General features: G+C 46.4%; 1 protein-coding gene across 1 annotated transcript in view; it reads right to left on the reverse strand.

The window, feature by feature from the left end:
• Nucleotides 1–6,950: 6,950 nt before the first annotated feature.
• LOC115329210 (transforming growth factor-beta-induced protein ig-h3) overlaps nt 6,951–22,483 on the reverse strand; it is a 53,059-nt gene continuing 37,526 nt past the window's right edge. The window contains exons 4-14 of the mRNA XM_029990751.4: nt 22,312–22,409; nt 18,552–18,706; nt 17,674–17,835; nt 17,263–17,413; nt 16,809–16,949; nt 14,790–14,999; nt 13,454–13,590; nt 11,978–12,145; nt 10,525–10,623; nt 9,440–9,674; nt 6,951–7,986 (exon numbers count right to left, since the gene is read on the reverse strand). Of these exons, the coding sequence (XP_029846611.3) occupies nt 7,721–7,986; nt 9,440–9,674; nt 10,525–10,623; nt 11,978–12,145; nt 13,454–13,590; nt 14,790–14,999; nt 16,809–16,949; nt 17,263–17,413; nt 17,674–17,835; nt 18,552–18,706; nt 22,312–22,409 (1,822 nt within the window). The 3' untranslated portion in view covers nt 6,951–7,720. The remainder of the gene's footprint in view (nt 7,987–9,439; nt 9,675–10,524; nt 10,624–11,977; nt 12,146–13,453; nt 13,591–14,789; nt 15,000–16,808; nt 16,950–17,262; nt 17,414–17,673; nt 17,836–18,551; nt 18,707–22,311; nt 22,410–22,483) is intronic.

Consider the following 22,483-nt stretch of genomic DNA (forward strand, 5'->3'; position numbering starts at 1 on the left):
AGCAAGGCGAGAATTCGGCGACCCGAAGAAAGACTGATCCGCGACCAGTTCATTGTGGGATTTTGCGACAGAAAGCTGTCCGAATTGCTTCAAATGGACGCAGATTTAACATTGGAGACTGCTTTGGCGAAAGCCGGACTTCGAGATACCGTGCAGCGGAAACAAGAGGACCTGGCGAAATCCAGCCTTTGCGGCGCCTTTGTGTTCCCCTTCGAGCACACATGCACCGGTACCCTGGCCACAGCGCCACTTTTGTAGTCATGAAGCGGCAGCATGTGGAACTACCCACGAATGCATAGCACTTGGTACGCCTGTGCCTATTGGAATTAGCTTATCCACATTGTCACTCGAGTCGGACATGCGGTGATGGTGTCATGGATGTGGAATATGTGTCTTTGTGGGTACAACAGGTGGCTACAATACATTGTAGACTTGGCTAGGAAAAATTGCCAAAAGAAAAACTTGCATGTATGTGCTTCTAATTCAGAGATAAGCACAATGTGAACACAGGAATAATAATCTTTATTTTCCTCTGGACTATTGCAGTTCTTTTTCATGTGGCTCTAAATGAAAGTAGGTAAGTTATACCATAATTGTGCAATCGTTTTGATTGGTGCAAGTGAGGCTTATATGAAGATAGCCAATTAAAATAAGAGCACTCACTTGACACAACAGAAATACAATTACTATTATGACGTTTTGCCTCCCATGCAAGAGGCATCTTCAGTGGTTACAAAGCGAATGCAAGGTTCAACCTCAAGTCGATGCTATTTATCAGGAATGTCCGTTTTTTCTGTTGTGTCAAGTCGGTGCTCTTAATTTAGTTCTGATGTCTCCTAGCTTTTGGAGCATTTTTGCATAAAGATAACTGGTGCACCTCTGTCCTGTGGATGCTGCCAATCTTCTTGAACCTGAGTGGCAAGTGGTTGAATCAATGGACTTCAAGAAAGCTGAAAGGCAAACAGGTAAAGGGACGGAGCTAGTTGGTGTCGAAGGTTTTTGTTTTGGCACACAAAATGCAAGTTGCCGACTCGTGCATAAAAATTAGTATATCTATCACTCGTATATTTTTCACAATCCAAGTGCTAAACATATTACGAACTCTATTTATTATCAAGAATTCTGAAGTCACCTTAAGAACATTGACAGAACAAAATAAGACAGTGCTAAAAATATCACAAACCACTTTTTTTCCCCACATTTTCGCCACATATGCCCGAGTGTGGATGCAATTGCACTGGTAAAAATGTACATCTAAACATGAGTGGCAATACGCTAGCCGCAGTTAATTTGCTGTCAGCACAGTCTAAAAATATTGTCTGCCAAACTTAACAATGTAGTCTAGATCCTGCTTCTAAAAAGATTCACAACAGTGCATGAGCAAAGGATCAGAAACAGCTCACTTCATATTAGCTAATGTAGCATACTCATCAGACAGGACAACGGTATGATCGTGTACGGCATCCACCAGTCTTGGCAGGTAGTGCTGGAAATAGAAGTCTGAAAAGCGGGTGATGTGGTCAATTATAAAGTCTTGGTCATAATCCACTTCAAAAAGGACGTCCTTATTAAGGGACCACACATAGAAGAAACAACGGGTTCTTTCAGTGCAGAACATTGTAAACTGGACTTGAAAGTAGAAACCCCGCTTTCCATTTTTGGCAAGGAAGTAAGTATCATTGTCGTCTTCGTCGTCGTTGTCATCCCCACTTCCCTCGGCTCTAATGACTTTGACATCAGAGTCTCTTGTTTCCCGAATGTATTTTCTGCAGTTGCCAGGTGCGGGGCATTTAATTTCGAGGATGCTGTCATGTCCTGAAAGGCCATCCGGACTTGCCGAAAGAAATGGGTGTGTCGCACTCACGACAGTGCCACACAGGGTCACCTCCCTCCCAGTCTTCTGTTGGTGTGCCGCTCTAGCTACAGGTTCATACACTTTCCCGTGCTCAGTGTACTTATTACCTCTAAAGTTTAAGTGTAAACAGCTATTAACAAAGTTGTCAGGTGCGGTCGACGTCTTCTCTGGCACCTTAGACAGGATAGACGCGGTCAACCGCACCTTCTGGCTACTCTTCCAGTGTTCGCCTTCCTGATCTGTGGTGATTTCAGAGAGTGCACTTCTCGCACATTCCTCAAGTGAAACCCACTTCTTGTAAAAAGAAAAGCATGCACTACACGAAAGCGGCTCAACATTCTGATGACTACCATGAATCACCTCAAGCCACTGACGCCTGATGCCAAGCAGCTCACATCTGCAGCTATAGTAGCTTGAAGCAGACTTCCCTGCACTGTAAGGAGTGGCGACACAACCGAGTCCTGCATATGTTTGACATACTCTTCGTGGGTGTTCAATTTTTCAAAACGCACTTTATCAGAGGGTGGTACTTGCTCCCCCATCTCCTTCTTCAGTGTGAAGTACATGTCTCCAATCTGACCTGGTACCACATTGCGTTTCGTGCCGGAGTTCCAGAGAGCAGTTTCGTCCGTGCACGAGCTTCCAGTCAGGCCCTTTCGGACAGCAAACTCTACTTTCCAAAGGACAGCACCTACAAATTGAAAGTAAAGATTTATTTAGACATCTGGTAATCTATTGCGCTATCAAGAGTAGCAAAATAGTACAAATGCAGTTATATACTTGCTCTTTTAGTAGTTGAAACATGGCGGTTCCTCTATGTCGCAAAGACAACCTTGAGACAGAACAAGATAACACCAGTGCAGTGATTTAGACACACTAATCGCCGAATTCACAAACCTCACTCCAATTGAGGGGCCCCTCCACTTCCTCGAGGAAGGCGCGAGGGCCGGCGCTGGCTAATGGCGACGACGGATCCGCCGTCACAATTGGCCAGCGCCTTCCTCGGAAAACTGGAGGGGCCCCTCAATTGGAGTGAGGTTTGTGAATTCAGAGGTTAGGCACCAGAACTATGTGCCTTACTAAAAACATTTTCTCGACAAAAACTTTAAGGCAGTCGTGGCAAAGTGATTGTCAACTGTAGTACTTGCAGAATGCTGGCACGACAAACTGGCACTTGCATACTGTAAACGACTTAATCTTTGCGGGCTGAAGTTTTTGCGAATCGGGTCAAGGCTAAAAATTGGAAATTATTTGCGGGTTCTAATTTTCGCGAATCGAGTGTAACTTTCGTAGCGTTCACATATTGCCCGAATAGTTCGCAGGACGCATTTTCCTCGCGCATTAGGTCCTCGCGAAAATTTAGTCGTTTACAGTATTCAGCATAATCATTTAATGAGAACTTTACACCATGTGTACGATGTCTCACTGTTTCAAAGCAGTCAGTTTTGGCTGTCGCAACTACAGATGTCGCAAACATCCTGAGGTTTGAGTTCGAAAAGTTTCGAACCTCGCTGAGGCAAGGTTCGAGTTTGCAAAGTTCACAAAATGCGAGCGCCGCCGCGGTCGGGCACGTAGCTAATATTTTGTTTCAAGGGGGGGGGGGGGGGGGGGGCTGGCCCTATGGCCGCCCCCCCCCCCCCCCCCCTCGCCTGGCCGAGGTTCATGTCTGCAAAGTTAAAAGCTTTCGAGACTTCTCAAATATTCTTGCGGTCTAAGTTAACAAATTCAAAGATATCACATTTTTTTCCGATGTATAAGTTTGCAAAGTATGAACTCTAGGAATCTCGGGAAGATTTCAGTTCTACAGTTATCGAGTAAGTTTCGTTCATTGTTTTGACACGTAAGCTCTGTGCAGCAAGGTTGAAACGAAGTGGTAAAAGATAAATGTTATGCTGGGCAAAGCCATCACTGCCACCCTGAAGCTTGCTGGATTGCTGAGCGAGCCGAGAGGTTAGGCTTTGAGTCACTGTTCTACGAAACGACTGTATATTGATTACTTTGGTGATCTTTTATGCGATTGCGACATCTCTAATCTCAATAAAAATCTAACAGACCTGAAAGATTGGGGAAACATGCTCTATTCTGCAACTTAACAATGTGACTACACACACGAGTTTTGCCAACCTTGCAAGAACAGGCTCCTGTCAGCACACGGCAGTCGTTTCCATCAGTTGCAATGCATACCCAGGGCTTATGGGGAACATCATTTTCTGACTGAGATGGAGTTACAGCACCTTTGATGAAGCAGACATGATCGGAGAATTTGTTTATGAGCAACTGACCCACCTTACCGCTTACAACATAATTATACGATTCTAGGCTTTTCAAAGCCTGGACCTCCTCCAGGTCGCAGGCTTTTGTTTTCAACAAATAATATGTGAGATGGTGCTCCTGGAGAGGAGGCCACTGCTTCATGTTGTCGACCCAGTCACATGTGGGGAGGGTGGAGGGGTCTGGAACCTCCAAGGGTGCTAAAAAGAAATAAAGAGCAAAAACGATAGAATTATTTACGGTACGAATGACGAATCATGTGAAACGTCATCAGCCGGTATTCACTAGCGTTGTGCTTGACTCTGTTAGTAATTTTAATCCGGAGAATGGAAAAAGAAAGGACAGGCAATGCGCCTTCAGTGTTATAAGATCAGTTTTGAATCGGTTCGCGTGCATGCCTGTCAGTGTGGAAGATCAAATATGATCGCGAAAATGTTTTGTGGAACACGGCACGAATATATTGCGTGCCGCTCGGAAGCACGTAGACGCGATTCATATCCCCCTGAATCCCATTTCCGCGACAGAAGTTGTCGAAGCCAGATCGATTTCGTGATTTGGCCGGATCGGATCGAAGTTGCGGAAAAGTTCCTTATCCTTCTGTATTAATTCATGCAAGAAGCAAACGATTTAGCGTTCGAACAATACCGTGAACCGCCGGTAGCCCCTTCGAGACTTTTTACCGTTCCTACTACGCAGTAAAGCCGAGAGCGGGAATGCCAAGAGCGTACTAGCGCGGGAAGCATAAATATAAAAAACCTTTGCCCTCGTTTACTTAACCAGACGGGTTTTAGATATTACCGGAAATGTGCACAGTATCTTACCTATTGTAAACTTGTCCGTGGAAGCTTCTGACAATTCCATTTTGAACGAAGCGTGTGCGTCGTCTGCGCCCTCCTCGCTGTTCGACGCGCTCCAACAACGCGGGGCTGCGCGGACTGCGCAGCCCCCCTCCACCACCCTGGGTTTTTCGATTTTTTTGCCCGTGTGCTGGCGCCAGCATCGATCAACATGGCAGCGCCCGTAAAACAGAGCAGATTCTGGTCTATACGGTGGAAGGGGTTTCACAAATGCCAAGCCTCCTCTCCAGGGCGGACGCGCCGCAAATTACCACCGAACTTAAGACCCACCCAGGTCAGGCGCGCTACCTGAAGTCACCGCGGTGAGGCATGGATGTGGGTGATTTCAGATAATATCGAACAAAGGGTGGCTGGCCGACATTTTAAAATCAACTGATGTTTTTATATGCCATTGTCTACTGTCTGGTATAAAGGAAACCACACTTAGTTTTCACCAGAAAAAAAAAAATTTGGGGACAGGAAAAATCGTAACGCATGAGGAGGTGGACAGTTGCATTAATGCGCACTGATGGAGGGGGCACATTTGAAAGTGAATAACTAAAACGATAAAATTAGGAGATTCTAATACTTCTCAAAAACAAACTATGGGTACAGCTTGCTTGTAATATTAAACACATATGAATCCTACAAGATATATAAGAACATATAAGAAACGTATAAGAAATTTGTGAGAATTTTCTTATATGGTTTTTATACGTTCTTATATATGGTGATATAGTTCTTATGTACTTTTTATGTGGTTATTATATGTTCTTATATATCTTGTATGAATCATATGTGTTTATTGGACACAAGAAATTTCTCATATAAATATAGGTTTTTCTCTAGGAACATTCAGTGACTCCAGCAGTAGCCATGTAAGGCAAATTTTGTTTCAACTCGTCGCTGAAGGGTGACTTTATTATCGTGTTTAGCTCGGTCTCGGTCGACGCCACGAGTCCAGGCTTTAAGGTGAGTTTCCCAACTGTGTGTGTCAGTAATGTTGGTTTCATTCCAAAGTCCCGACGCCGCCGACGCTACCAGATTATAAGAGCATCCAGAAAGCGTCAAAAGTGCACCACCGTGTTGTCCGTCATGTTTCTGTGCATGTTCTATCGTCGCTGAATCTATCATAAACAGAGGAGGCCCAGTGACTCGCGCCTTTGACGCTGCTTGATTGGTCCCCTTACCTCGCAGCGTCGGCTGCGCGTGGACTTCAACTGTAACTAAGTGTACCTTTGTGTCTCTCCACTAATCCATCCAACCAGAGCCCGGCCTTCTGACGTCCCTACGCGCTCTCGTTCCCTCCTCTCCCTCAGTTTATCGCCGGATAACAAGCATTGGCGGCATAGAATCGACTCCAGACCACGTGACCGATTGTTCTGGCTGCGAACAGAGGGTGTGAACACTAAAGTCCCTTCATGCTTCTTTTCACAAGCAGCAAAAACTGGCACAAATGACAAAGCATATTCCGTCGGAACAAAATGGCGTCATTCAGTGGTCTTCTGATGTGCACCGCCATTCGCTTCCTAAAACTTGCACCGTCACGTAGTCGGCGCTTCAAGAATGTCGCTACTTGTAGGAAGCTCTTTTCTAGACACTTTAGTGAACACTGCTCGTTTTTCTAATTTTTTTTCGCTGACAAATTTATTGTTTGGAGAGAAAAAAAGGTAACGTGTGCTCTTAATGTCAAGGAATAGCTCTAAGCGGCATTTACGGAAATCACAAAAATGCTCGCATCGCCCCTCCAAGACAAATGTTTGAGGCACTTGTCTTCCATCTGCAGCGGTCACAGGCACCCCTACGATGAGGGCATGGCCCAGTGTGCGCACCACCTTTCCCAACTGTTTCATTTCTTTTTTTTATATCTGATATATACAGCAAGGTAGCTCAAGAATCCACACACCACGAGAATGAAGTCGTTGAACGCCCAGCTGGCTGAGAGGGATCTTCTTCGTGGGTGCTGCAAGATTGAAGAGGACCACACGCGGAGAGAAACTTTTTTCTTTATTACTATGTTCAAGTGTAAACGACAAGCGAACGCAAACATGGAAGCCACCGAGCCCAGCCCCGGTAATGGATCACCCCGAGATCAGCCGGTCATGTTTGCAGAGCTACAACAGGTGCGGAGACCTTCTTCAAGGACGCAGTGAAGCGGCAACGAATGATCCCGGGAACAGTCGCCGTGCGCCGTCAGTTTTTTTTGTGTTTTTTTTTCTTGTTTTAATCTTCCAAACAATCCAGACGCTGTAAAATGGCTGCCCGGAAAAAAAAATGTATTTACAGTGCCAATATAGCAGCGTCCTAAATAACTGTGTTTACGTAGCCAATGCCACGAGAAACGCTGAAAAAAAATCCGTAGCCGCACAGCGTTCAACGGGAGGACGTAGCAAAAATGGGATGGCTGTTTCTACAATGAGAAAAAAAAATTGTGGAAAAGCTCAATCAAATGGAGTTGCATTGTCCTTTTGTAATCCAGCCGCGTCGTTAAAAAATAGACTCAACAACGCCATAAATTGATAATCAACAGAAAACTATGGCTCGATTATCCTATAGAGCCTAAAGCCTGCGTACCTAAACCCACCGCCGCTATCCGCAGAGCACGTCCACTAGCCAGCAAACTATAAAGTGTGACGTCATCTAAGTCAGCCATCCCGCTTTAACGCGCGCCCGAACCACCCCTTGCCAGTCACCTAGAGGGAGTGGAGTCCTTTGTGCTACCAGCGCGCAAACGACTGCACCCTCTCGTCTTTTCCTTCTAGAATGACCGGAAGAAGGGGTGGAAGTCAAAGTTGAAGCCAAAGCCGAGTCGGTCTTGACTTTCTGGCTGCGCGCCAAGCACCCTTTCGACGGCGTGGACCACACCGTTGCGGGCCATCAGGTCTCCCTTGGAGACCCTGGCGCCTCCGAAGTAGACATTGCCCCGCAGACTTCTCTGGGTGGGCACCGTGTTTCCGTCCAGGCTTCGGTACTCAAGACGGTTGAGGAAACCGTTGTGTCCAATGCCGCTGGTGCATGCCATCTCTGCAGAAAGAAAGTAAGAGAAATTAAGGTCAAGCACCTAGACGAAGCAGATTGCACGTCGACGCACCCACGGCATGTAGGGTGCACACCATGGATGTTAGGCTGTAAAACGAGCCGCAAAAATTGACACTCGCGCACAAACAGTTCCATCTTTCACCGAATGTGCATTGAGGTGGTGCATTTTACTGTGCAAATTCGAGACGTAGTTCTTTTTCCTCTAAACATACGCGACGAACAAATGTTCCGCAGTTACGGTAGGCGTGTTCGCGGACGACCAAATTAGCGATGCATGTAACTTGTAGCGCCATCTTCCGACAGGTGTAGCGAACTGATAACACGCTCTGTCGTCTGCTCGTTGCGCCTGTCGGGAGATGGTAATGTAAGCAACATTCATCGCTAGTTTTATCGTCTGCGAACATGTCCGCTGTCAACATTCGCAAGTTTATCTATGCTTTACAGGACAAAAACTACGCCTTGAAATTTCGCGAAATAAAATACACCTCACATATTCGGTGACAGTTGCAGCTTTCTGTGTGCGGGCACCAGTTTTTATGGCTCGTTTTACAGCGTGAGATCCACTCTGAGCTACCGATAATATCTATGAAATTACTGTCGCTCGCTCTACTCTGACTTGTGACTATTGTGCGTGTATATCGGCTAGTGAGACACGCTGAGAACAATAATAGGTCATGGTTCTCATAACAAAGAGAATAGTAGGTCGCTGTTCCTTTCGCCGTTACGTTGGAGCAAGGTCCTGATATGAATAAACGCAGCAGGACTATCAAAATTCAGCGCAAGAAAAGAACAGCTACACGGCACTCACATCGCACCTTATATTTTTTGCGTTGTTTGAGTTCCTTTCCAGCCCGTTTCTGCTTTGAGAGTTCCATAATAACTACGTCAGGTTGAAACTACTAGCACTGTAGTTTTTATGCGTAACATGGTGAAGCTTGGAAAACCATGAAACTCTAATAAAGTATTGTGAGTTGGGAATTTAATGCTAAATGTAGCATTTTGAATACTGTTTAAACTTTCTGCATAGCGACGCCTTTATGGCCATCTCCTGTGAAGTTGTTGATTTGTTTATTTGTTGTTTTTTTTCCCCTTTTTGCATTTAAGGTAAGCTATATTTTGGGGCTTTCCCGGTTTTCTCCCATTTTAATAAAATCAGATAGGAGGTTAATTTAAAGAGCTTATCGGTATTCACCGAAAACGCTCATGACTTTTGAATCAGATAATGGCAAGCTCTGAAACTTTGGCATCTTGTACGGGCGGCTGCTTTGGGTGGAGACTGAGCATTTGGCAATGCGTCGTTTATTTTGGCGGTGTAAAAACCACTCGATTTCTTGGGGTGGGGAAGAGAACATTTAATCAGTATAGATTATTTTGAGCTGTTCTTTCTCACCGCAAATGCAGAGCTAAATCGGTCAGTTGAGAGCAATCGAACACGCACCTGGGAGGATGTGCTGCTTGACGAAGGATTCCGCATCTTCTCCCTGGAGGCTGGCCAGCATCTTCTTGGAGAGCCTCTGGAAGGCTTGGTCCGTGGGCGCCAGCACCGTGAAGGGCCCCGCGTTGGAGCGCAGCTGGTCCGCCATGCCGGACTCCTTCACCAGGTTCAGGAAGGTGGCGAAGTTGCCCGCGGACTCCATCACCTCCAGCACGTCGCCTCCAGCAGGACGGAGGACCTGAAGGTTAGCAAAAATACGTTCTGAATGGAACCTTCCCACCAATCATGGATCGTCGCCGACAGAATGACTAATTATAGAAGCTCTCGACAGAAGAACTCTGAGCCGTCATCCCCCGGAGCATCATCTCCTCACTCTCGACTACAAGCTCTATTTTTCTCCAGGATCTCTACCTAAACCTACGAGATGTCAGGCTAATGGTGGTTAATTTCCTACGTCACCCAACGAGGCCAACCCGGAGTCCGTATTGGAGACGCGTTCAGCGTTCGGCTGAGACGCTTGTCCAATCAGTGAGGACACGAGCCTCACCCGAACGTTGACGCAGGACACGTGTCCAATCCGGAACCCGGGTTGGCCTCTACCTCGCTGGCCTTCATGGTATGGGCTACTTGCCTCTTAGTGGCACCGCGGCCCCCCGACTTAGAACTAAGATTAGTAATACTAGCGTACGCAGACGCGTGCTCCACCAATATTTCTTAAACAAAAGACCTGAAGGAGCTGAATTTTGACAGCAGGCAAAATAAGACCGAATGCGAAAGAAATTTAAATTTCATCCGATGTCCGCTCCTTTAATTCAACAAAGGTTAATACGAAAGATCAAACTTCATCGAAAGATGGCATGAGTTTCGATGAGCATTAAAAGTTTTTTTCTTCATAGCTATAGGTTTGCAGTGCATTCTGCAGTTTAGTAGAAATTAGCCTTTGAGAAGTCCATGATTTAAGTCTTAAAAACTCAAGTAGTTCATCTGCATTATTCAGATGTGACCAGTGCAACTTAATAAATTTAAAGTAATACCGAACGAGAGCATGATGTATCCTAAGAGGACGTGAGCCGCAAGTGGTATCTCACCTTGTCGATGAGGTAGACGGTGCCTCCACAAACAGGGTTGTTCGCGCTCACCACTCGGGCGCACTGGGCTGTCACAGTGGGTCTCTCAAACGAGAAAGCCTAGAGAGACCAAAAAATTCAGAGTGAGATCGAGTGTGCTATGGCAACAATTCACAGCTAGTAGCCCTTCACTAACTAAACGCTACCATTTATGCCCCTATAAAAATCGACTTTAATACTTGATTTTTCAATAAAAATATCACAACTTTGTATGAATTATGTAAGTAATATATAAGTGCTTGTTCGATTTTATACGTTCTAGTAAGTGTAGTGGACATATATTTATATTTCCCCACTAGTGTGTAAACAATGTAAAACAATGAGTAACAATTCACAGTAAAGACGAGGCTTCTCTTGCCCTTACAACTGCTCGTTTGTCGCTAATTTGCTGTGAAATTCCGTGCTACCCAACAATAGCCGTATATAGTTGTTCTATTATTTTTTATCTGAATGGTAAAAGTTCTGGCGGTTTTGAATCATCCTCATCATCATCATCATCATTTATTATTCCTTGAAGGCCCAGGGGGCATTGTACAAGGGAGTGAACACTTCAAAAAAGCAAACAAATAACACAAATATTTATCAACAAGAACACGCTGCAATTTAGTTATAGGTTAGAAAAATAAGCTGATGGCTGCAGAAAATTTCTTAGTGACAGATAAGGAAACAATTACGTCAGGCAGTGAGTTCCAGTTGCCAATGGCCGATGGTAAAGTAGACATTTGGTGAGTGACGGTTGACGATGAAATCGGACAGAGTTTACAAGAATGGTCAAGACGAAGGGAAATTCAGTAAGGAGGCGATAGCAAACATTGTCTGCGATGACTGTTGTGATAAAAGATCCGATGAAGAAGAGAAAGACGAGACACCCTGCGACAGTGAGAAAGTTACTATCACACAAAAATTAGTATGACTTACTGTATCATCGGTGTGTGATTCGTGTTTGTGCGTGTGTGTGTGAGTGTGTGTACGTGACAATTTGAACATTTTCAATAAGCTTTCTGCAACTGCTGGGTCTAGTCCCACAAGCCCTTGAGGCTTTGACAAGACCTGGAACTTGATCCTGACTCTAAGAATTAGTTATTAAAGATTATTATTATTATTATTATTATTATTATCTCAAGTGCTGTTAATAAAGTAATGCTTGAACTATCAGTAACAAACAAAACTTTTATCAAGGATGTTTGTTGCGATGGATAAGAGTACCGTCGATAACTCTTTTCTACTGCCCACAGCGTACCTGGCCGAGCATCGCCTGTTACCGATGATTGACGTCGTACCGATTGTTGCGCCTTTTGTAAAAACCGTTCGCACCAACCTTCCATCGTAATAAAACTTCTTGTAACATTATCAGTAAGCTCTCTGATTTCATGTCTGTCTTGGAGCTGGTTTCGAACTTCCGGCACGTTCTTACCCTGGGGAAGACGTTCATCCGAATCTTGTCGTCACCCTCGGCCGTCTGCAGAAGCATGTTGTTGAAGAAGCTCCTGGGCGCCAGCTTGGACGGAACCATGTGGAAGTTGAGCATCTGCGCCAGCCGGCCGCTGGACTTCATGTCCTCCCACTCCTTGAGGGACACCTCCTGCAGAGTGACGAAAGGCGAGAGAGGAAAGATAATTGCAGGCGACAGAGCCTTAAGACATCTTGAAGTACGAGTGAGCTCCGTGGGCCTCAGACTTAAATTGCTCATTTCATATTATGAACAGAAATCGAACGCAGGAAAACCGCAGTACCAGAGCGTTGAGGACCTGGAAAGTGCTTATCTGCGCTGAGCTATGCGGAGTGCAAGTTTGTCTGCTTCTTTTGCGGGGGTTGCGATGACGCCAGAACGCCGATCTCTGATTGGCTCCACCTGAAGGATAGTGGGCAGACCTGATGTCATCCCACACTCCTTCGATCAGAGCCAATCAGAGCTCGGCGTTCTGACGTCACCACAACCCCTGCAAAACAAATAGACGAACTTGCGCTCTGCATAGACCAACATACTGTATGCAAACAAGTCAGCTCTGCGCACACCAGGTGTGGGCATCGCGCATGCGCAGAAACCAGATTCCCATAAAGTGGAGTGTCCGCGCACGCGCCGTGCCGACAGCAGCACCACCGCAGCGGCGTGACGTCAGAGCTGCGTATTGGTATATGCTCCACCTCACCGTGACTTGGCAAACGGCGAAGGCTACGGTCCGATTGTAAGCCAATCAGCACGTCGGAGGGAGACGCGTGACTCTACTCTACTTTACTAGTTGTTTGCGGTGCTGTCGAAGCCACTGGTGGGAGGAAAAGGAAAGCCACTTTTGTGCGAGTTTTGAGTGGCAGGATAATATCTGAGGGGAACAAAAGCAACGCCTGATATACCCAAAAGATAGTTATAGTCTTCTCCAAGTTCTTGGGTTACGCTCTCAGCCGTAAACCTTTGGTAAGAGCCGTCACGTGATTTGCCTCCGTCACTCCAATTGGCTTCAGGCGGCCGTAGCATTCGCTCTTTGCCAAGTGTTGGTAAAACTAAGCAGAGCATACACACACACACACACAATGTTTGGTAATGTTTGAATTGCTAATTTTAACACATATAATTAAATTCTTTTTTTCAAACATGTTGATTTTACTCGCGGCATCAACGGGCATCAAAAGTTGATTTTACAGTCAAAGTTTTTCATTTTAAATCCGCCATCTTAATATCTATGGCGTCAATTCAAGATTTCTTTACACAGCAGCGTAAAGGCGGTTTGGCCTCTTTTAATCTGCGACTGCGAAGTAAGCCGGCGGTGACTACCATGAGCGTTGTCCAAACAAGTGCTGACCCAGGTTTCCTGCAAGTCCTCAAGATATGTTTCCTAAATGCTTAGGAGTGGCAATGTATTTCAACAATCATAAAGCATAAACTGTCACCCACCTTGAGCGCATCAGGAGACGGCGCAAAGAAGGTGAAGTTGTCCAGACCGGCAAAGGCTGACGTCAGGTTAGCCGATTCGATCAGGTGCACCAGGTCAGCCATTTGGCTGTCCATCAGCGTTTGCACCAGCGACTTGCCTGCCGCAAAAAAAAAAAGGAGGCGTTCAGATCAGGGGCCCATTGCGCGCAGCAAATGTAGCTGTTTCTGCCATTGGATCTTCAAAAGACGCCACTATCCCGAATTTCCACTTCAAGCAAAAAGGTTGGTCACTAATAAGGTGTTTCGTGCCAAACACATCTCAGAAGTCACAAAAACAAGGTAAGCAAGTTGGCAAACTTAAATGTGAAATTGGTTCAATTACTGTGCCGATTAAGTACCAGTTTAGATATTAACGACGTTTGTCTTTTCAGCTAAAAACTGTGTATGTCACAGATTTTAATAAGTCAGCAAAATCACAGAAGAGAGGTAATTCTGCAAAAATTGCAATTAAAAACGGTGACAATTTTATTTCAAATCTTTTTCTGTACTGCGCCTACAAGTACCCTTTTAAAGTAAAAGGAAAAAAATAAAAAGTCCAACTCGTGCATTGGCTAACAGTATTGCGTACAGTGTACACTGAGCGACACTCTTAGCACGAACACGACATCGACGCTTTTCAATTTTCTCACTTTGAAAAGGTATTGACGGGCATTATACTTTATCGCTTAGCTTACCCAGGTAGCACGTGCAGTTCCTTCGATTGAAATTTGGATTTTGTCCGGGAATTTAAAGCCTCGAAAATCCCGAATAAGCCAAGACGGAGCCAAACTTGACCTTATTTGGCCAAAGTCTGGGTATCGTGCTAAAGTCAAAGTCTGGGTATCTGGCATTTTTTGGCCTAAATCGCCAAACAAGTGACAGAGTAAGGCTTCACTTCAGGTCGTTCGGTTTTCATGTGGCACCTTTGATCCAAAATTGCCAAAGGAATGCCAGAATTAGGCTTCACTTCTAGTTCTTCTGTTGATACGTGGAATCTTAGACTCATCTGGCACTTCGGCGATTATGTAGTCAAGGGAGAAAAGCCAAAAGAAAACAGAGGAAAGGATACTTCGCCGCTAACTAATACCTTGAAGCGAAACTTTATTAGGCCCAAGTTAGACCTTTAGGATTGCCAAACTTGTGCCAAGTCGGGCGTTTCTCTGGCGTGCTGCTTTATAGTGGCCCGATTGAGCGGTTCTCATCACACTAGTAGTTGTGATAACAGACTGAATTCTATAAGAAAAACAAAAAGCCGGCGATCTCTCGCTCGCGCTAACAGTGTCGCGCAGTGTAAAGGCGTGATGGGGGCCTAACTCACTCTCTTGGGACATCATGAGCTGGTCAATGACGTGCATGACACCGTTGGTGGCCATGAGGTCGCGGGCGACTACGGCGCTACCATCGGCCAAGAGCTTGTCGCCGTCCCGCTCGAGGGTCACAGGCTCGTTGTTCAAGTTGCGCACGCGCGCCGATGAGGGCACCGCCATCGAGCAGATCACGTGGGACAGCACGTGGCCCCGTAGCAGCTCTGCATTCGTGAATAGAAATAGCGTGTGTGTTTTTAACCAGGATATGCAGTAAAGAGCAGTTCGATTTATTTGATCCTACAATGACGGTCGAGAAGGCACTCAGACCTGGAAACGAGCATGGAAACTTTTGAAACGCCTCTGAGCTGAAGAGAGCTGTTTCACAACCAGATCCCGCTACAACAGATGTACCGGAAGCTGAAGCCTTCGTCCGATTCACGCCCGAGAAAAATAAGCAGCCTTTTACCTCGGGGGTATAGTATGTCATGTTGGCTGTGAAAGAAGGAACGGACTGGAGGTGCCGCGAGCGGGAAGAGAATGAAGTAGATGGTGGGCAGAATAAAGATGTACGTCACACACTCTGACTAGCCTACTCCGCCGCTAGACCACTTCCTTAGATGCATCAATCATCTTTACCTGCTCGGTGTTCATGCTTACGAGACACCTTATGTGAAACGTATTTAGTGTCACGGGAACCTGATAGTTCCTGATTGACGTCAGGTGACATATCAATACTCTGCTCGAGGGTTTGTGAAGATCCCGAGAAACACGCACATATGTGTAATAAAATTCCCAGGCGATCGGTGCACTCTTTGCCAAACATCTTTAATTATTTGCGAAGCCTATCTTTAAGACGTGTATCTTTAATATATTTTAACAGGGTAGCTCTAAACAAACTAAATATTTTTTCAGAAGCAGTTTGAATCAATTCATTTTCCTTTCGCAACACCAATTTATGGCCGCATGCGAGTAATAAGCAATATGCTCTTTCAACGTGATAAGATAAGACGCGTTCTTATTTAGTCAAAATTGCAGTTTGTGCAAAGCGGCCCGCGCCCAACCTCGGCGTTTTGCTCTTATAAATTGACCCTAGCCTAATCCGACTCTTCAGTTGGGCTCTGGCTTTCGGGTCTATCGGGGTCTGCGAATATCCTTTACCTCGCGTTAAAAGGTGAATTGAGAAGCGGCGTGTTGCATCACTTGAAAGCCAACTGACAGCATCTTATAGTATTGGCCACCTAAATAGACGCACAAAAGTCACTGGCGAAATTAAATTTGCTTGCAGCCAAGTGGATAAATCTCCGCTTCGCTGCTCTCAAAAATAAACGTAGGACTTTAACATAATTATTAAAAAAATGTCTATCTTCCGTTGAAAGCAAGCCATACCCCCCGAGATAAAGGTCGATCTCATTCCCTTTGTTTTTTTCTTTGTAACACTAAACCCTGTTTCACATTAGGTTCGACCTCAGTAAACGCTTCAATCTGACGGAGCAAATCGAGCAGCGAAGAAAGTGTAAGTGGAGCGCAAGTTTGTCAGCTTCTTGCACAGGGGTTGCGATGATGTCAGAACGCCGACCTCGTATTGGCTGACTGAGAAAATAGTGGGTAGGCCTATATGCATCTAGCCCTGAGGTCTACCTACTATCCTTCCAATCAAAACTAATCACAACTCGGCGTCGTTCTGACCTCACCGAAACACCCCCCCCCCCCCCCCTCTCCCCGCGCAAGAAGCAGGCGACTTGCTCTCCAGATTGTTTTGGCGCCCGTCGTCTTTGGCACTTTTGCTATCACCGGCCGAATCAATCACGCACATTGAATGCACCGCGATCCTGCTTTCTCGTGCTGATTGGCTTGGCCGTTGATAGGAAACCCATCGAGACAACGGACGCCGTCACAATGCATAAATATTTGTTGTTGTTTTCTTTGTCATTGTTTGTTTGATTTCTGTTTGGATTGTAGAGTTGGCTGCGGTGGAACCTAGTATGAAACGGAGTACAGACCCGGGGACGAGCGAACATTCGAGTACTCACTGCCCACGCAGGCCTCGCCATTCTGCCACTTCTTCAGCGTTTCGCTGTCAACCTTGGAGAAGGCGTCGTCGTTGGGCGCCAGCACGGTGTGGTGGCCAGACGTGTCGGAAAGCATAGTCTCGAGGTCGGAGGACGGCAGTACTGAAAAAAAATATATAATAAAGACCGTACCCTAAATTTTGTGTCGCGCTGCACACAGTGACAATAACTTTTTCTACGACCCGTAAAAAAAATTCTCGACCAAGTTTATTCCATATAATGATTTGAAATGTTTTGACTTATCATACCTAGGCATGGCCGTAAACGCCATGTTCGCATCCTATAGGCTTACACCAATATGGTGTAAGCCTATATACGCTTAAATTGTAGAACCAAGCACTATTCGGTCTTTAGTCGCGTTCGCGCAGAAGCCAAGGGCCAAACGCGCATGACTCCGTGTACACGGTGTACGTACGCGTTCTGAGGATGCTGAACTGCGGGTCGGTCTTGATCATCTCGAGCAGGGTCATGTTGGGCGATGGCAGGGCCTCGTCCACCACGTGCACCACGCCATTGGTCGCCAGGTTGTTGGTCGACACGATCGGCACGCAGTTGGCCGTCATCAGCTGCCACAGAGCAAGGGGCAAGTACACAAGTCAGCTGAAAAGGCTATTCCTCTTACACTGTGGCCGCATGCTACAAGTCTTAGATAAGAAGGCCAAAGTACTAGGTTTCTACGCCACTAGCAGAAGCTAGCGCGGGACACACTGTACACGGCGGGGTCTCGAGTTCTTATTAACTGAAAGGGAGTCCCACCCAAACGCGGACTCCTTCGAGTATCTTTCTGTTATAAACGCTGCGATAATATCAGAAATTTCCAACTTACCTTGGCAGGGTTGTAAAACTCGTTGATGCGGATGGAAGACCTCCCGTCCAGGGTTTCGAGAACCATCTCGTCGCGGAAGTCGCTCGTCCTCAGCATGCCTTTCACGACGTGACCTTTGACCATCTTGCCCTGCTCTTCGTCCTGGCTGCTCGTCACCTCATTCTGAAACCGTCGCGACAAGCGGCTTACGTTGATCCGGCTGAATCGGATAGCGTGATAACGTTGTAGGAGGCTATCCTCGTTTCACTAAAACTCAAACATACGGTGCTGATTTTTTTTTTTTTTTCTGGCCAAGACAGCTGTGGTTTTGATGGTCGTTGGAGGCGTGTCCCTCCTCATTCCTGGCTCCACCTCTAGGGCCCTAAACTCGTCAAACACAAAGTTGGAGCCGCAAGTTCACGAAGCGCAGCGAAAGGACGCTGGCGACAAAAGCACCAAGTCATCATCGTGATAGTCCAATCGGTTGGCTCCGTAAACTTCGGCCCCAACTTTGTGCTTGACGAGTTTGAGCCCCTGATGGCGTCATGTCATTTCCAGAAGCAATTCCTGCCTTTACGATTCATTGATAACTTGAGAACGGCAGAGATCCTCGTTTCGGCCTTAACGCGTCGATTTACTGTACACAAAAGCTCTTTTCTCAAACAAAGCCGCGTTTGACCTCACCACGTGTGGACAACGCGCATGCCCTGAAACCAGATTTGCGTGAAGCGAAGCGTCTGCCCACGCGCCGCGCCGACAGCAGCGCCACAGCAGTGCCATGACGACAGAGCAGCGCGTCCCATTGTTAACAAAGGAATTGAGACTGCCCACCTTGGGTCGGTCTTACTCATTCTAATTGTACCACTGAATCTGAAAGCGAGGGAGCTTTGAGAACCTACCGTTTGCTCAATGTCCTTGAGTGCGATGTTGGTCGGGCTGAAGATGGTCACATTTTCCTTCTTCAATTCCTCGTCCAGTTTGTTGTCTTCAATGACGTCAACGAACTTGGAAGCACCAATGTCCTTCATGGTAGTCATCAGGTCCTTCAGATCCACTGCAACGACGACACGAAGTTTTCAGAATTATTCACGTTGTGGCGTATGTTCTCGGGTCTAACTTATTGCTGACCAATCTACAGGCTGGATAATGAATACACTAAATCCTGAGGTATAGCTTACTGGTGGTGCATACATTCCATAGTAAACAACGTACGTGCATATGCACCAGTATTGGGGGTTTTGTATCGCAGATACCAGACGACAGACAAGTAGAAGTCACAAACAGTAGAGCTCTGGCATACAGCTGAAAGTTTCATAAAATAATGTGGTGTTTATTGTGGTCGGCAGTTCTTGCGTGTGTTTTCATTAAACTTTCAATTTAAAGTCTTATTTTTTCTAGGCTATGCTTTACCAACCAGTTCAAGCCTTTCAGGGCAGACTATTCAACGCAATTCCCAGAAACCAGAACATTTCGCCATATGTATGCAGAGGTGTTTCTCTTCGGGGGATCTGTTTTTGTTCCCTTCATCACGTGTTCCTCTAGCTCAGAGATGGGATTCGTTTCTGAGTTCGCGACTTCGCGATTCTATAAGGACGCCCATCGATGATATCTCCCCTATCCCAGTCGCCTATATGTGGCCTCCGAGGCAAAATCCCTCCTAGAAATCCTAGTCCACTGCTTGCTTCAAATGAATGTGGATCTCCGCGAATGATGACAAAGTACTATTGTCGCGTAAGAAATGACACTGCACATTAAAAAACCTGGTACGATTTTATTTACAGTTCTTCCCTATCGAATGGTCTAAAGAAACCGACGGCTCGCGAAAAGCACGGCTAATTATGTTCACGTTTCTAGCTTTTGTGATTCATTCTTGGGCGTTCTAATGGCGCAATCAAATTGGCTCTAGGGCGATACTAAGATTCCCGCTACTCACCACGTCCTCAGTTTCTTAACCTGTCAGTGACCATAGTGAAGGATGGACATTCCTCGCCAGCGTGTGCAAGATTCAGATTTGTCAGTTTAGTATAGGAACCCCCATGGTTTACGTTCTCACCAATTCCAATATTGGCGATCAAAATTGCACGGGAAGATTGCACTGAACGTTTTAAAGGTAACATTGCATCAAATAGTCTCAAGCGTTAACAATAAAGATGGAATAGCTCCTAATCGTGATGTTTAAGCACCCTGAGACAGGGAAGAAACCTCGAAGATATCTTAGAAGAAACAGAAGAAAGAAGATTGAGACGCTTGGTCTGCAACCTTTCTTTTTTTTTCGAATATCTTCGAATTTCCTTCCCTGCCTCGGGGTCTAAACATCGTGATTAATACAAACCAATTCGCCTGCACGTTGACTTTTTTTTTTTAGAGCGCAGCTCTTAGGGGCCCGTTTCCGGCTTGAGCGGCGTCGCCGTCGGCGTCGGCGTCGGCGTAACCGCGCGGTGCATCATGGGAAATGTCCCATAATGCACCGCGCGAGCCCTCCACCAAGGTCACGTGACCTCGTGGGGGGTCACGTGACCCCCCGAAGTCACGTGACTCCCCTGAGGTCACGTGGCCCCCTCCTCGAGGTCACGTGACCCCCGCCGATGTCGCGTGACCCCCCGATGACGTCATCGTCACTGATGACGTCACCGGCATCCACATCGTCATCGTCATCATCACTGATGACGTCACCGGCATCCACATCGTCATCGTCATCATCACTGATGACGTCACCGGCATCCACATCGTCATCGTCATCACTGATGACGTCACCGGCATCCGCATCGTCATCGTCATCATCACTGATGACGTCACCGGCATCCACATCGTCATCGTCATCATCACTGATGACGTCACCGGCATCCACATCGTCATCATCACTGATGACGTCACCGGCATCCGCATCGTCATCGTCATCATCACTGATGACGTCACCGGCATCCACATCGTCATCGTCATCATCACTGATGACGTCACCGGCATCCACATCGTCATCGTCATCATCACTGATGACGTCACCGGCATCCACATCGTCATCGTCATCATCACTGATTACGTCACCGACATCCGCATTGTCATCGTCATCATCACTGATGACGTCATCAGTGACGTCACTGATGTCGTCACCGGCATCCGCATCGTCATCGTCATCATCACTGATGACGTCATCAGCGACGTCACTGATGACGTCACCGACATTCGCATCGTCATCGTCATTATCACTGGTGAAGTCATCAGTGACGTCACTAATGACGTCATCGGTACCCGCATCGTCATCGTCACTGATGACGTCATCAGTGACGTCAGTGATGACATCATCGGCATTGGGGGTCACGTGACCCCCAAGGTAACGTGACCCCCCCCTGGTTAGTTTAACCCCCCCCCCCCAGTACCCTTCCCTCCTCCTCCTCAAGAGCTGCGCTCTAATTCGGCGTTACAGGGAGTTGTAAGCGGCTTTCATTTTTTTCTTGAGTGACGATGTATGGGTGACGATGTATGGGCATTCGCTCATACATCGTCATCATTTCTAGAGTGACGATGTATGGGCATTCGCGTGAACGCGCGTTATGTGTTATGCGGCACTGTTACGCGGCTACGTTACTTTAAAAAAAGTGAGACTACTTGCGATGTTTCTTCGACGACGATTCGATCCTTGATTTGAGTCTAGAGAAAAATATTTTCTAACTGAGCACTCGGAGTTGACTATAGACACTGACAACTTATTATCTCATTATTTGACATTAGTTGATATGATTGACCAGGAAGAAATCACGAAGCAAGAAGCGTGAACACTATAAACAACTCCTGGTTTGGTTAAGCTGTCAATGAGCATAGCAACAGACTATCTGAAATGTCAGTCGGTGAACTTCTGCCGCGTCCATCTCTCAAAACTTAGATCCCTTGCGCAGCTCCACTTTAATCTGATGAGGAAACGATCCTACGTTCGCGCAACCGGGTTGGCTGCGTTCCAGCTGCCCGCTCCCCTCGTCCAGATTTGGAATGGGAAGCCGATAACGTTCACAGTCTAGAACATTCCAAAGAAACCGCGAAAGAGTTCCAGCTTTCTGCGCCTGGAAACTGCTCGACTCGGGCAGCTTGTCATTTCTGGCAATATGCAGAAGCACAAACACTTGCTTCTTGAAATCAGCGGAGCTAATTATACGCCTGACTAACGCCTGACCTGCGCCTGACTGTATTAATAAAAGCTAACAAGAATAAGTTTGAATTAAATTTGACCCCTTCGTCCAACTTTCGCATTTGCTCTTCCTCGCATAAAGTAAAAATCGACGGCGCCTGTATTGAAACGTTCTGCAAATATTCACGGTTCTGCACTTTTCTTTTTTTTTTATCTGCATCTACAACTGCGCATTATCGAGGTGTCGAAAAGTTATTGCCCTTTTACTTCGACCCGAACCTCACCAGAAGCCTAAGCGCCAAAGCCTTAAAAGGCTAGGCGATCTGACGAGGTTATAGTTGGGTCTGAGATAGTCGATAGATAGTACCAGCAAATTTGTTGAGAAACATGAAAACGTGAATTCCCAATCCCCAAGCCATCCACGTCTGATCAGACATGAGAGTGTCGCCGTTATGTAAACGCGGCTATGAAATGTCTTCGACCGGATGATCGACGCAAGCTGCGCGTCATCGGTGTAACGAGGCAGTGGTAAGCCGGAGTACCTTGCATACAGCCGGCAGCACCATCCTTCCTGCGAACGAAGCCGTGGCAACAGACAAAGGTCTCCGTCGTGGTCTTGCTCTCGTTCATCGTCCTGATTCTGTAAGCACGGAAATAAGAGGAAAAGTAAATATAAAAGCACGGTGCTTGCCATCTAGGGTCCCTGACATCTAC

This window comes from Ixodes scapularis, unplaced genomic scaffold (assembly GCF_016920785.2).
Source record: "Ixodes scapularis isolate PalLabHiFi unplaced genomic scaffold, ASM1692078v2 PGA_scaffold8__174_contigs__length_109621045, whole genome shotgun sequence".
Taxonomy (NCBI): domain Eukaryota; kingdom Metazoa; phylum Arthropoda; class Arachnida; order Ixodida; family Ixodidae; genus Ixodes; species Ixodes scapularis.